This window comes from Vidua macroura, chromosome 4 (assembly GCF_024509145.1).
Source record: "Vidua macroura isolate BioBank_ID:100142 chromosome 4, ASM2450914v1, whole genome shotgun sequence".
In the NCBI taxonomy this organism is placed as follows: domain Eukaryota; kingdom Metazoa; phylum Chordata; class Aves; order Passeriformes; family Viduidae; genus Vidua; species Vidua macroura.
In genome coordinates, this window is record NC_071574.1 from 4917427 (window position 1) to 4932018 (window position 14592).

At 40.9% G+C, this 14592-nt stretch overlaps 1 protein-coding gene across 1 annotated transcript; it reads left to right on the top strand.

Moving 5' to 3' along the window:
- The first annotated feature begins 658 nt into the window (after positions 1–658).
- ZNF330 (zinc finger protein 330) lies at positions 659–13873 on the top strand. Its single transcript, XM_053976638.1, has 10 exons — positions 659–702; positions 4556–4685; positions 4948–4967; positions 5094–5164; positions 6729–6808; positions 8112–8238; positions 8962–9066; positions 11577–11623; positions 12696–12813; positions 13152–13873. Exons 2-10 carry the CDS (start codon positions 4566–4568, stop codon positions 13427–13429), a joined length of 966 nt encoding a protein of 321 aa, XP_053832613.1. The 5' UTR covers positions 659–702; positions 4556–4565; the 3' UTR covers positions 13430–13873.
- The last annotated feature ends 719 nt before the right edge of the window (positions 13874–14592 follow it).

Below are 14592 nucleotides of genomic sequence, written 5' to 3' on the forward strand. Positions count from 1 at the left end.
TGTGTGTATTACGGAGGGTTATTTTGTAATACTGTATTAATTTTTTTTAAGTAGTGTGTTAAATACAGTGTTAGGTTACAACATGACATTAAAATAGAGACTCTGTGATGTAAGGTATTTTTTATTAGCTCAAGAAAAGGGATAAGCTAATCAAGAAACTCTTTGCACAGAGATAACAGCGACAGGGCCCATAAAGAGTTATGGCCTCCTTATCGGAAAAGACAAACATTCTTCCACCTTCTCTCTTTCTTTATGGAACCACCAGGATTAAGGGGAAGGAGTTGACAAAAACCAGAAAAGTTCTTAATTTGCAAGGAATTTTTGCATCATGTATGAGATATATGAATATGCAACAGGCTATTGCTTTTAAGGGTTATTCCTTTGTTCACAAGGCATGGTTTTGGCAGCTCAGTGCCCAAAAACATCCGGACGTCCGTAATTCTTTGCTTTTTATTGTCTCGTAGTGTCCTAATCCTCACCGTCCAAATTTTTATTACTCTAATTTCATTACTATTTTTTTTTTTTTGCAACTATTTCATTACGAATAAACTTTTAAAAATGGAGAAGGCCTTCCCCGGCCGCCCGTGAGGGGAAAAGGCGCAGAGCCGTGCTCGGAACGTTCCCGCCGGGCGGCGCGGGCCGGGCGGGCAGCGCACCGCGGCGCACCGCCGCTTCCGGCTTCCGCGCGGCCGCCCGAGCCAGGTTGGAGCGGGGCGGGAATGGGAATGGGGGGATGAGGGAATGGGGGGATGAGGGGATGAGGGCGGACCCGGGGCGCTGAAGGGGCGATGGTGCCTCAAAGGGGCCGGGCTAGAGGCGCTGAGGGTCTCGGCTCCGGGCCCTCGCCGCTGGCGTGCCTCGGAGCGGATCCGGGCCGGCTCCCGGCGGGGCGAGGTGCCGCTCCTGAGGAGGCAATGGCTCAGAGGGGCACCTGGGGAAAGCCCCGCACGCCTGGGCGCTTCCAGCACGGCAGCCCCCAGCTGCTGCGGACCCATAGTGCAGTTTTGAGTTTTTAGTTGTTAGTTTTTAGCCGCCTTGCTTCTAAAAGATGGAGTAAGTCATGGGCATCACGGTGCCTGGAAAATGATTTTTGCGTTATTAGGGCGTTCCGTTCATGAGCCTTTTAAGTATGAACTACTGCTAATACAGTCTTTTTTGGTTTTAGTTGTAATTTTGTATGAGTGGCGAAACAGAGTTTGAACACGTGTGAATAACGCCAATCACTTGGTTTTTAAAATTTTTAAAGTTCAAGAATAATAAAATGGTTATAAAAATAGTAATACAGTTAGAGTAATAAAAATTTAGAGTTAGGACAATTACAAGACAATAAAAAGCAAAGAATTACAGACGTCTGGATGCTCTTGGGCCCTTAAGCCACGACAAGCATCCCTTGTGAACAAAGGAATAACCTTAAAAGCAACAGCCTGTTGCATATACAAACCACTTCATGATTATGCATATATTTTATTTAAAACAAGAACTTCGTCTGGTACTTGTCAAAAAGTTTCTGTTAATTCCCAGGTGCCTTTGAGTCTCAGTCAGGCTTGAAGAAGTTCGTTTCTGTTGATAAGGAAAGCCATAAATTCCTCTCCTCTGGAGAATTTAGGGGTTTCTGTAATTGTTATCCTTGTGCAAAGAATTCCTTGATTATCTCATCTCTTTCTTGAGCTAGTTAAAAAGTATCTTACATGGTATAGTTTCTATTTTAACATTGTGTTATAACCTAAAAATACATTTAACACACCACTTGAGAGAATTAATACAGCATAACTTTCCAACATTACACGTATAATATTCATTGTAACATTTGCGAAAAGCCAATCATAAAATATGCATTTTTCACAACACCTATAGAGTGGAAGCTGTTTGATGGTCAAGCACAAGAAACCTTGAAATATGGGAAGCCTCTTCTGGGTGTTGGTATCTGTGCTCTGACAAGGGTAGCTCCACAGTTCCCTGCTCTGCAGTGAACAGCCCATTCCTGTCGGGATCTGTGATATTTAAATGCTCCCAAGATTGTAGAAAGTCTCTGTCTTTCAGCCCCGCTGCCAGAGAAGGAGTCATAATTTGTCTGTGCTGGTTTTCAAGGTTGTTTATTTCTTCTTATCTACGATATTTTCTCTCTGACCTGCAGCAGGTCTGTCTGGCAGGACAGCGTGCGGGGCTCTGCCCCTCAGTGGGATGTTACAAACATTCTAGACTAGAAACTACGTGTGCTGTATTTACAAAAACGTGCCAATATCCATCACCCATGTTGAACAGTGTGTCCCCAGCCCAAACCAACAGAAAAATGCCAACACCACAGTGAAACATGGAGGGCATGAAGAAGAAGAGAAAGGACAAGGCACCCCCAATTTCCCTCCATCTTGCCCCCTTTGAAGCCCTTACCTAGAATCCTAAAATTCTACTTTTGCACCCGTGCCACACTAATTACTGCTTATATCAAACACTCAGAGCTTGTAATTCATCCTGTAAGACTGAAAACTCTTTTCCATGGACAGAGATCAGAGACAGCGTCTCTCAGGGCTCTGTACAGGGGGGCTCCTGACCCCCTGCCAGGGTCCCAGACCTTCCAGGGCAGCCAGAGAGGGATTCCCACACGTTCCAGCTGTTCACCATGTCTGTGACAGCAGGGTGGGCAGTGCATCACCAGATAATGAGGCAAGGCACTGTCCTGCTCAGCACAGAAGATCCAGGAACCTGCTGGTGCACTCAGGGTGTGTCTTTGGGATCTCACCAAGGACAAGAAGCCGTGAGTTCAGCAGAAGTTAAATGGCAGGCATTGTTAATGCTCCTCACAGCACAGCCACCAGCTGAAGTCCACCAGCCTTCTTTGGAGGTGTGGTGGGAAATCTGTGGTCTTTGCCCCTGGTTGCCTTAGCAAATAATGCAGCAGGAGAGCAGCAGGAGGTGAAAATTTACAGTGGAGCACAGTGCTGGGGACCCAATACTCACATAACACATTTTAGGGGTTTTCCTTTGAATGGTTCACCTCCTTCCTGCATAGCCTGCCAATATCTGAGCTCTGCTCCTTGTGCCACAGCATCAGCCATTGAGCTGGAGAGCCACACTCACTCCCACAGCTGCTGCTGTGACCCAGGCACAGCATTTCACTCCTGAGGAGGAATGGAGAAACAGCCTTTGTGCAGAATGCTCCCCATGCAGGAGCTCCAGTGCTCTGTAGGGCAGCACAGTTGTACCCTCTGGGGCTGAGGGGGGAACCAGGCATGGACCTACAGCCTCTTATTTTAGGTCTTTCAGATGCACTTTTCTCTCCCACACACCCCTCAGGGGTGTGGACTGCAGACAGAATCCACTGTATCTTTCCTGTCTGAGCATTTGGTAACAGTGTGCCAGAAGTGGAGGTAGAACACTCTGCAGAGGCATTTGAATACTAAAAGAGGTGATATTCTGCTTTGAAAGGAATTGAAAGTAGACAGGGTTTATGCTGTTATAATTTCTGGAATTGTAACATTGTTAAGCTCTAGTCCAAAAATTACAAAGACGGTAAATTTCTTTAAAAATTTGAGCCTAGGACAAAGACAACAAACATCTTAAATGAAAGCTCAGAGGAAAAGACTGATAAGAATATTGATCTATTGGATGGTGTTTGAAAGCATGCATTCACTCAACAACTTTGCTAAAGGAACCTGTCATTGCAGTTCTGTTGTTACTTAGTTCAGTGCAACTTCCTGAAAACTGCCATCTAAAACTTCTCACAGTCTGTGTCCTCAGCAGGCACTGGGGCAGTGGTTTTCATGAAAACAGTTTGTCATTTTGGTGCTTTCCATTATGAGGGACTGTTAAGAAGTCAAGGTATAAATACTAACCATTAGATTCTGTTGTTAAATCAGCATTTGAGTGGTTTGAAAATTAGTGTGGAGCCTGATATTGGACTCCCAGTGTCAGAAATGTCACACTCTAGAATGACAGTTGCCAGCAGACAGCACAGCACAGAACTATAATTTTGACTACAAAATATGACACGAATACAATTTAAGCATGATGCAAAATGCAACAGGGCAAGAAAATTGATTTATGTGTGCTATCAAAAGCAAATTTTAGTATCTAGTCAGGACAATATATTTCTGTGTTCACTTATTCTTTAGTTTATAAGACCTTTTGAATGAAGATACTAATTTTTCTTCCAAGTTGAAGCTGCTAGAATTGACTGCCTGTTGATGCTGCAACTGTCCTTACAGATGCTTATTAAACAGGCAAGGCAAACCAAAACCAGAGATCCATCCCAACTAAACCTACAGATAGTAATGGTTTCATTTTTTTAAGGCAAAACACTTCAAAGAGTGTTAAACACAAAGTTCAGGACAGCAAAGTTTTCTAGATCACAAGATTCCTTATGGTTCATCACATGGCTCTTCCTTGTGGATTGTCCCTTTATTCTGCATTTCTAAAGAAACTTTCAGACAAGGAAATGAATGGAGATGAAGCACAGTTAATGCAAGAACTGTAAGATCCAGGATATGTCATGTGTGTCCATGTATTTACTTGCATAGTTTTATGTGCATTCATTCCATGCCTGTTTTTCCCCCCACAGATAGTGAAACATGCCCAAAAAAAAGACTGGTGCTCGTAAGAAAGCTGAGAACCGTCGGGAACGTGAGAAGCAGATAAGGGCTTCACGAGCCAACATAGACTTGGCCAAACATCCTTGTAATGCTTCAATGGTAAATTAACCTAAAGTATTCTGTATTAAAATACCTAATTTTTAATTATGTAAACCCAGTGATAGTATCTTGAATGCATTTATGCCACTAGCATGCCATTCTTCCTACTATCCTTCCTTCATATTTAAGGTTACCTTTGCACCAGACAGAATATTGATTAAAAGGTTTGGATCCTAATTGTAATTCCCTGTGGAGGTCTGTAAATTTTAAATATTTTACCTAGAATGAAAATAATTACTATTGTTTTATTTCTTCTCTTTAGGAATGTGATAAGTGCCAAAGGTAAGAATTTTTACCCTTCTAATACTAATAGTTTGGTATTTGTTTCAGACATTTTACAGGTATTCTTTAATGCTTTCTTTTAAAGTTTAATACTTTCTTTTTGTTTTTTCACCTCCATGTGCCTAGACGACAGAAGAATAGAGCTTTTTGTTACTTCTGTAATTCTGTTCAGAAGTTGCCTATTTGTGCACAATGTGGTGAGTAGAAATAATGAATGAAAACAAGCTGTCCTCAGTTCTGTCTGTGATGTTAAGCTCTCAGTATCTGTGTTACATAGCTTTATCTTAAAGTATCTCTGTGATGTGGAGCAGGTTCTTTCGAATCTGCTATGAATATCCTCCTTGTGAAGTGATCTTCTTTGATCAGGATATATGCCTCTAACCCCCAGAGGTCTGCAAGCCTGGATCATGGCTTGTCTTCTTTGGAAAAATTTTCCTCACTTCCTTTTAGGTTTGAGAAATCTGACTGTTTATGTAGGTTGACCATGTGGAGCATTGTTTCATAACAGCAGCAAAACTAAAAAAGCTCTGACTGCTAGCAAGGCAGCAATAATTACTGCTTTTTAGGGATTATATAATTTCTGATCAATTCAGTATCAATTAAAGCAACAATATATTATTCACCTTGCATGGGGTTGTAATGTAATGTGCAACTCTTGTTATTTTTGTGGGCTTGAGGGCTGATGCTTTGAAATTAGAAGAGAAGGACTCCTAGTGACAGAACTGCTCTGAATCAGGCTAAAAAGCCCTTTGTTTTTAAACAGCTGCTTGCTTGCAGGAGATGTTGATATTCATTTCATACTGGGGTGAATGTTCTACTGTTTCGACACATCATTGGAGATTTTCAATTTGTCATTAAGCAATTTGGCTGTTTTGGAATTTGACTCTCAGAGCTGCTGACTTGCAGCTTTCGGTGCCTTTGTTGTGACCCGCAGATACTGAGTGTTTCTGGAAGCCAGGCTGTTAGTGTGCAGTGGCAGTATGTCACCCTTCATATGTCTCCTTTCTGTCACCATGCAGTGAAGTACTAAAAACAACATCTCTGTCTTATGGTTCATACCTGTGTGTTGCATTTATCTTAATCTGGAGTATGTTTCTAGAGGAAAAACATTACTATCAGCATCCATATTACTATATTGGGACCCAGGGTTTTCCAAATCAAGACCATGAGAGCTGTTTGATGCTTAATCAAGCATTGGGGACTATAAACCAACAGCATCTTTGTTACAGGAGCCCGTGAGGGATAGGAGCAAGGTGGCTCTGTTCCAGTGCTCCACACCTAGGAATGCCCCCACCACCTCCCACTGCCCAGCTCAGCTGCTTTTATGGTGGGACAGAACTAGCAGTGGTTTTAAACAACCTCTTTAAAGGTTTCTCTTTAAACCTCTTTAAGGTTTCTTAAAGAGTTGCTGGACTTTGACTTCAGTTTTGTTCTTTGTTTTGACATTTGAAATTTTTGCCAGTGCCTCAAAACACAGAGCAAGACCAATACATTGTCTTATTATCTCAGTACAGGGGCAAGAGATTTGACTGAAAACAGACAATAAGTAATTTAACCTAAGAGAGGTGTGAAGGTGGGTTGCAAAATGCAGCAATAATGCAAACATCTTTGTTTGTGTTATTTTTACCTAGATTTACGGTTAAGCACAGGCATTTAGTTGAAGTGCTGTTCTTACATAAACATGCATTCAGTTTTTTTTTTTTTTTTAATTTTATTTTTACATAGTTTTCTTATGGTTGCTTGCCTTTTTATTTTAAACAGGAAAAACCAAATGCATGATGAAGTCTTCTGACTGTGTTATAAAACATGCTGGTGTGTACAGTACTGGACTAGCTATGGTGGTATGTATACAAAATTACAGCCTTTTTTGCACTATGAGGATATTCTGTGCAAATCTTCCTGGAAAAATGATACAACAGATTTATGGAATGATAGCATGTACCATGCCAAGTTTGGTTTTCCCCTCGCTTTTCTGTAACAAACTGATTTTTCCCTTATACTGAAACCCCCAAATTTTTAAGTTTTAGATTCAGCTCCAGCGTTTGCAGCACATGTCCTGGATGCTAATGGATCTGTGTTGGTGGCAGGCCCTAGGCACATGAAGAGCACTGGACCCTTACATGCACCACAATTCCCAGCCTTCATTAAAATGTAGGATTATTCTGCAGAAACCTGCAGACTTTTGTCGCTGTTGTCTTTGTACTGCAGAGATCATCAGTAACACAGAGAGGAATCTGTTCCACTAGAAGGGAATTTTAATGAACAAAACCCCTCTTTTGGGCTCTTAATTAGAGATAATCATAGCTTCAGGCCTTTGAAGTTTTGTTCTTAAAAGGACAAGTTAGTGTCTGCATTCTGGAAAGCAAGGTGCCACCTGTCACAGCCTCTGGATTAAATGGTCTAAACCTCTGTCCTGTTGCTGCCTGTCAGCTGTTCTCAGTAACACAGCCAGCCTTTACATGCTGGCTGCTGTTCCTGAGCTTATCCCATGCATTCACTTATGCAGGAGTGAAGCATCAATGATTAAATTTGGATTCATCATTGTTTTCTTAACTTTGTGTGCATGTAATGCACATAGTAATTAGTTACCTATGGGCTGAGAGGGCTTCTTAAATGCTACACTTAAGGATAGCTGAAAGTGGAGATCTTATAATTTAGTCAAAATAAAAGTTAAAGACTCTAACTTACTTCTAATGAGTTATTTGTTCTTTGCTCTCTGCAGAGTTTGTGCTCTAATATAGCAGAGTTTAAAATCCAAGTGAGTGATTTCAGCTCTAATAGTCTAGAGGCATTTTTCAGGTCTTTGAAATTTCATTTTTGCCGGAACATTGTTATCGTTTATGGACCCCAGGTTTCAACTGGAGGACACAATTTTCCATGTGCAAAGTGTGTGATAAGAAATGTAAAGACCAGGAATGAGATAGATAACCATACATTGCATCATACATAATCCAGCAAAACTGAATAACAAACAAACATGAGCTGTGCAGCAGCCTGGTTGGAACACAGGTTTGGTTCAATGCTCTCACTCAGCCAAAGCGAGCCCACTGAGAGCATGGATACTAGGACACATTGAGGATTATGGGATAAGTCTCTCTGTTGGTATTGCAGCAATCCTGAGATGATACCTTGCTGTGATTGCAGGGTGCAATCTGTGATTTCTGTGAAGCCTGGGTGTGTCACGGGAGGAAGTGTCTCAGCACCCACGCGTGTATGTGCCCTCTGGCAGACGCAGAGTGCGTTGAGTGTGAAAGAAGTGTCTGGGACCATGGTAGGTTGCTCACATTTAATAATAAGAAAATATAAATTACACTTCTTTCCTTGCGTTGCTTAAGTTACTGCATCTATATTCTTAACATAGCCTTTTTAGTCTTCACCTAATTAGTCCTTGCAGTATGTTTGTTCCAAGCAAGGATTCTTCCCATTTTAAAAATAGTCATTTTACAGTGGGGAAAGTAAATGACCTGCTCAAGAACATACAGTGTTCAATTCAGGGATGATTATATAGTCTAAATTATAATGGTTCTATCAGCTTAATTATTCACATAATTAAGCGCTGCATCAAATTGCCAATACAGTTTTCTGCCATTCTTATTCCATTATTCTGCACTAGCACAGGTATTTGGATTCCCAGTTGCTTAGGAAACCATACTGATCTCTCTTTGTCAAATCTTTTAAAGTGTTTATTTCAAGTGTGTATCAGAGCTGAGCAGAGAAGACTGGATGAGAGTGTGATCTGATTTAAGAAAAATAGTTGATGCTACAGTCAAATTAAAATGAAGAAAAGTACTAGAAGTAACACTTGCTTTATAGTTATGCTGTCTTATCTTGTAGGATAGGAGGTATTTTTCAGTGTAAAAATGGATGGCCTTAAAGCATTTGTGACAGAAGGGAGAACTTGGTCTTCAGTCAAAACTACCGCCTAAATTGTTTGCAGAGCAGGACTTGATGCCTGTGCCCACTGTTGATTATTTTGCCTTGATAAATCTTTCAGGAGGCAGAATATTCGCCTGCTCTTTTTGCCATGATTTCCTCTGTGAAGATGATCAGTTTGAACATCAAGCCAGCTGCCAAGTTCTGGAAGCAGAGACGTTTAAATGTAAGTTAGTTATTCATAACCCCTTTCACCACAGCCAAGCAGACTCTCTACTTGTTTCCTCTGTGCTCCAGAATACTCTCCATCACCTTCCCCAAGTAGATTTTGCCACTGCTGGAGGGAAGAGCCTGTTTCCTATGTACTGGCTTTTTCTGTACCAATTATCCAGACTAAAACTTTTTTCTCTTTCATGGATCTTCCTCCATGCCAGAGCACACCTGGCAGTTGTTTTCCTGCCAGGCTCTTACAGGCCTCCCATGGGATGCTGCCCTTGCAGGAACCAGCATTCTCCAAAGTTGGAGTGTTGGCAGTAGCAGGACTGCAGCAAAACAACTGGAGCTGCTTATGCTGCTTTTTCACTCCACAAGGCTCTGCAGGCAGAAGGAGCTGTCTTCCATTCTTCTGACCCAGTGATGAACTAGTTCTAGATACCTGTTCCTCCTGGAAGATAGTTGCCCTAAACAATGCCACCTGTCTTAGTCTGGCTAAACTTTCCCAGGTTGCTGGTGAAGGGTTAGCAGCTGTTCAAGTCCTGAGGAAGGCAGTGACTCAGCAGTCATCATCTGACTCAGTGGGACAGGGTGAGCACAGAAGGAAGTGACAAAAATAGTCCCAGAGCATGATTTCAGTGTTCATTTCCTCACTGACCAGTGGACTGTGGACACATGTGTCAGTAGTGTATCAAATGCTGATACATGTTCACTCTTTCTGAGTAAAGAAAAGGTAGCTGAACACATGATGTCCTTCTGAACTTTCATTAATTGTTGGACAAAACTGAAACTGCTGTTTGTAAGGGGATGTGAAGGCCATGCCGGACATCAGTCACTCATTACTCATCTCTGGCTGAAACAGGGTATCTTCAAGAGAAGTTAAAAAAAGAACAACAATAAAACAAAACAAGCCAAGACTATGCATATTTGAAATAACTAAATTTTTCTAGCAGCATTTCTTGCCTACCTACTATTAAATATGATTTGGTTTATCACAAGACAAGCATTTGTTTGTCCTTCCCAAAACTTGCATGCATGTATCTTGACTATTGCAACATTTTCAATTCTTATTGTAGAAATTAGAGGTGCACTTTATCATGAGGCTGTTTTCCTTTGAACTGACTAATCTGTTGTCCTAATTGATTTCTCCTGCTCCAGAATATTTGTGATTTCAATATTTTAATCATTGTCTTTAGACATCTCTTATCTTCTTTTCATCTTCCATATTTTTCTTCCTAGCCAGCTATTTTTCAAGCTTTGCTTAGCTTCTCTTGATGTATTCTGCCAGAATTCTCTTGATGTGTTCTCCAGAATACATTTTCTTCCTGCACAGCAATATTGAGGCAGCAACAGCTGTTCCACAAGAATGTTTGTTCAGTGATTGTTGGAAGCTCTCAGTTCACAGATGTGGTATCACACCCTAAATAGAGAGAGACTTTTTTGAGGGTTTTCACTGTGTTTGGTGTTTTGTGGCACAGAGCAGACTTGGTAGAGAGAAGATTTTTGTCCGTGAGGTAACAAGATTATAACATGTATTCTCTACTTTTACAGAATACATGGTCTTCAAATGTGGTCATTCAATTGTACTATAAATCCATTTTAGCTGTGAAAAAGGTGCTGTTACTTTCTATCACTATCTGAGAGAAGTTTTTTGAAGTGCAGAGACTCAAAAAATGATGAATATATATGCATCAGCATTTCCAGTTCCACCTTTAAAACACACCATAGCTCTAAATCCCACATCTGTCCTGCTCATGTGGAGAACTCACGATATTTATTACTTCAGATTGAAAAACAGCTGTCACAGAGGTTAGACAAGAAGGAAAGGAATGAGTACTTGCACAGAAACTGGTAAAGTACGTGTTACTGCTTCTCGAGGAGTAACTATTCACCAAACTTGGTGTTGCTGCCAATTCCCGAGTGTTTGCCTTTACTGTACTCCCTCTAGTGGAATAATAAAAACAATTTGAAGCTCAAGGCAAGTTAAATTTTGGGCACTGATTCTGGTCTTTATAGCTTGTGTGCGAGCTCCAGTTCTTTAACACAGATAAACTCTCTTAAGAAGTTTTGTGCAGTCAAGTACATTTCCAGAGGATATGACAGAAAATACAGAGTGTCACAACTTTTCTAGGTTTGGAAGTTTGCAAGCTTAAAGTGTTCTTACATCTCTAGCACTCCTTCATTTGAATGCTGTGAGAAAAGGAAAAGCAAGATGAAACCTTAACACCAAATTGGTTCTGAAACTACAGGTTTTAAACGTTTAGAAGCTCAAGAAATAGTTCAACAGTTTCCCCTCTTGAAATTTAATTTTTTGTGTCAAAGTGAGGTTTAGAGTTAAAAAAAATCAAGTAAAATGGTACTGTGGGGTAAAATGACTGATTCACATTGCCAGAGTGCAGTTGTGTCAGGGAATTAAAACTAAATGCCTCAGTTACAGTATTGCATACTTTTACAAGGTTTTAAAAACATGATGGGTCTGCAGTTTCCAAGTACTGAATTTGTCATACTGCTTTTCTCCAACAGGTGTCTCCTGTAACAGGCTGGGGCAGCATTCCTGCCTGCGTTGCAAGGTAAAGAGTAAAGACAGTTGTGAGGAGCTGATTTTAGGCTCGTTATCCTTGGCCTCCAAGGCTGGTATCTAGGTCTTGCCACATCTTCCTCTCCATGATTAAAAGGAAATTCATACCTTTGTTTTAGTTTCTGTAGCCTGAGGTCAGACTTGTGGGGCACAAAAGGTCTTTTATCTGTGCTTGCCTGTTAACCACAAGACAGTGTGAGGTGATCTTTGCCCAGCCCTCTTAGTTTAAGTTGGGCCTGCAATGTGTTGGTGCTTTGAAAAACAATCAAGACAACAAAATAAATCCTTGGTCGTGAACAGAATCCAAGGCTTTGGAATATGCTTTGATCCAGTGTGGAACTGCAACAATTAGAAAAGTTGTTCTTTTAAACAGTCAAGTGATTATCTGACTAGAAATCGCTGCATCCAAAGGAATAATCTCCACAGCTCATCCAGTTTTCCATATGAGCAGGCTGATTTGTTGACATTGGGCTTATGTTTTTACACACTCAGAAGTAATTTTGTGTAAAAAGTTCCACCTGCTTCATCATCAGCATTGCCCAGATTTCTCCAGGTGCTCTTACTCTTCTTACCTTCCATATGTTTTCCCTGCACTCTCCCATGGCATCGATGGCCTATTCCAAACAGTTTCTTTTTCCAGGTATTTTCACTGCACCCTGGTGCTCAGTGTGTGAACTTCCCATCTCTAATTCTTTCCTTCAGGCTCCTGCATAGTTTTGTTCTGCCATACATCTCATTATGTTTATTTAAGCTTGTCAACACAAACCCAAGTTTGCCAGGCTCCTTGTGGGCAGCACTGCAATCCAGCCCTGGATTATGTTACTTTCTCTGCATGTTTATTGGCACTTTTATTCAGCCTCTTCCCCAGAAACCCTGGAACCACATTGAACACAGAGGGTTCCTCTGTGCACAGACCCCATGTCCACTGCAGGAGAGACCTCATTAAATTTTAATTCCAGCCAGAAAACCCTGCTGCTGTTAGACATTTTTTGCTTGCTTGTTGCTGAAGAATGTGCTTCTGTGATTAAAACATTTGGCCTTCGTATTCTCCCTTCAACACACAGGCTTGTTTTTGTGACGATCATGTGCGAAGTAAGGTTTTCAAGCAGGAAAAAGGGAAAAAGCCTCCTTGCCCTAAATGTGGCCATGAAACTCAGCAGACAAAGGATCTGAGCATGTCAAGTAAGCCAGTTTCTCTAGCTAACAAGCCATACAAATGCCATTAGTGATGAATTTCTACCTAGGAGCACTGACTAAAGTCTGGTTACATTCAATTGTTTTGCACAGTTTAGCTTCATTTGTTTTGAGAAAAACTTTGTGTTTCTGAGTTCTGGAATTGAGCAGTCTCATTCCTAACAATTAAATCATTCCAAGAAAGTGAAAGCTTTTGTTTAGTTTGAGATTTTAGTTGTGGAAAAATGAAAAATAATTGCCATTTAAACTACTCTTCAAGCAGTGAAAAAAAGATAGAAATGAAATGTTGGATTGGTGGGAACATGATGATTTTTCTTTGCCTGCAGCACGTTCTTTGAAGTTTGGCCGACAGACTGGAGGGGAAGATGCAGATGGAGCTTCTGGTTACGATGCCTACTGGAAAAACCTTTCCTCCAGCAAGACTGGGGATGCAGGTGACCATGAGGATGAATATGATGAGTATGAAGCAGAAGATGATGATGAAGATGACAATGATGAGCGAGGGAAGGATTCAGATTCTGAGGCCACGGATGTATTCAGCAATTTGAATTTAGGAAGGACCTACGCTAGTGGTTATGCACATTATGAGGAATCAGAAGATTAAGCTTAGTATGCTGGCTTTGGAAAGAGCCAAGCAGTGCTTCACTGAGTTGTGTATATGCCAGTAGGGTAGCTCTATCAGGTACTTACGTATCAGAGTTAGAGAGCAAAGAGTGTGGGACTTCTGCAGTAATTCCAAGGGACATTTTTCCTGTAGATGAACTGATGTTGGGTTTGGAACTGGGGAAGAAAATCAGGATATTTTTATTCCCCTAAACAACAGAATGGTTTTGTCCTTGAGTTACTGAGTATAATGGTTCAATACCATTTTCTCCTATCAACGCAGGAATGTGGGAAAGCTGTAGCTGTTGCTTCCATTTGCCCATCAGAAACTAAGTTTCTTTTTTTACAATAATTTTGTTAACTGATTTCATACATTAATGCAGTGGTGGGTTGGTGACTGCGTTTTTTTTTGGTCTGCACAATAAAAGTCAACTTCATTCTCTAATGAGCTGTCATAAATATTGATCTTCCTCGAATAGCTGGAAAGCAGGTTGTATACAAAGTGTAAATTGACACTGAAATTACTTTCTTGTTTATGTCAGTATTGCAGATCAATGTAGTTCTCTGTGTATTTGCACATCACCTTTTCAGTATTTTTATTATTAGATATTAATTGGTGGGGCTATATAGAGTCACTATAAGAGCACCCCAGATAATCAAAACTTTTATGGAAATAAAATGTTGGTATCCTCTCTGCCACAAAAATCTGTAAGGCAGTTTGCCATTAGATGAAAAGGAGACTGATTTCTTCTCTATCTAGCCTTCAAGTCTTTTCCTTGCATATGATACCAGAAAAATGAGATAGGAAACAACGCTGTATATGAGCTGAGAAGGTAAGAAAGCATGGGGGGTTCAAGAAACGCCGGGTCCAAATACTGTTCTGTGCAAGCCTGCCAGTACAAGGCAAGTGATCAGCACTTCTGAGCTGAGAAGGTGACACCTGCAGAAGTGTTTGCAGTGCTTCTGATTTGAAAGTGAACATGTTAATTACCCATCTACAGATCTAAGTGATGGCATTTCTTTTCCCTTTGTAGGGGAATGTTTTACAGCAGACAGATCATGATACAAGGGCAGCCAACCTAAAATGTTGCTTCGGCTTTCTAAATGCCATACCTTAATGCAAGAGAGCCCATTTTGTTATCTGTCAAATACCTGAACTGATTA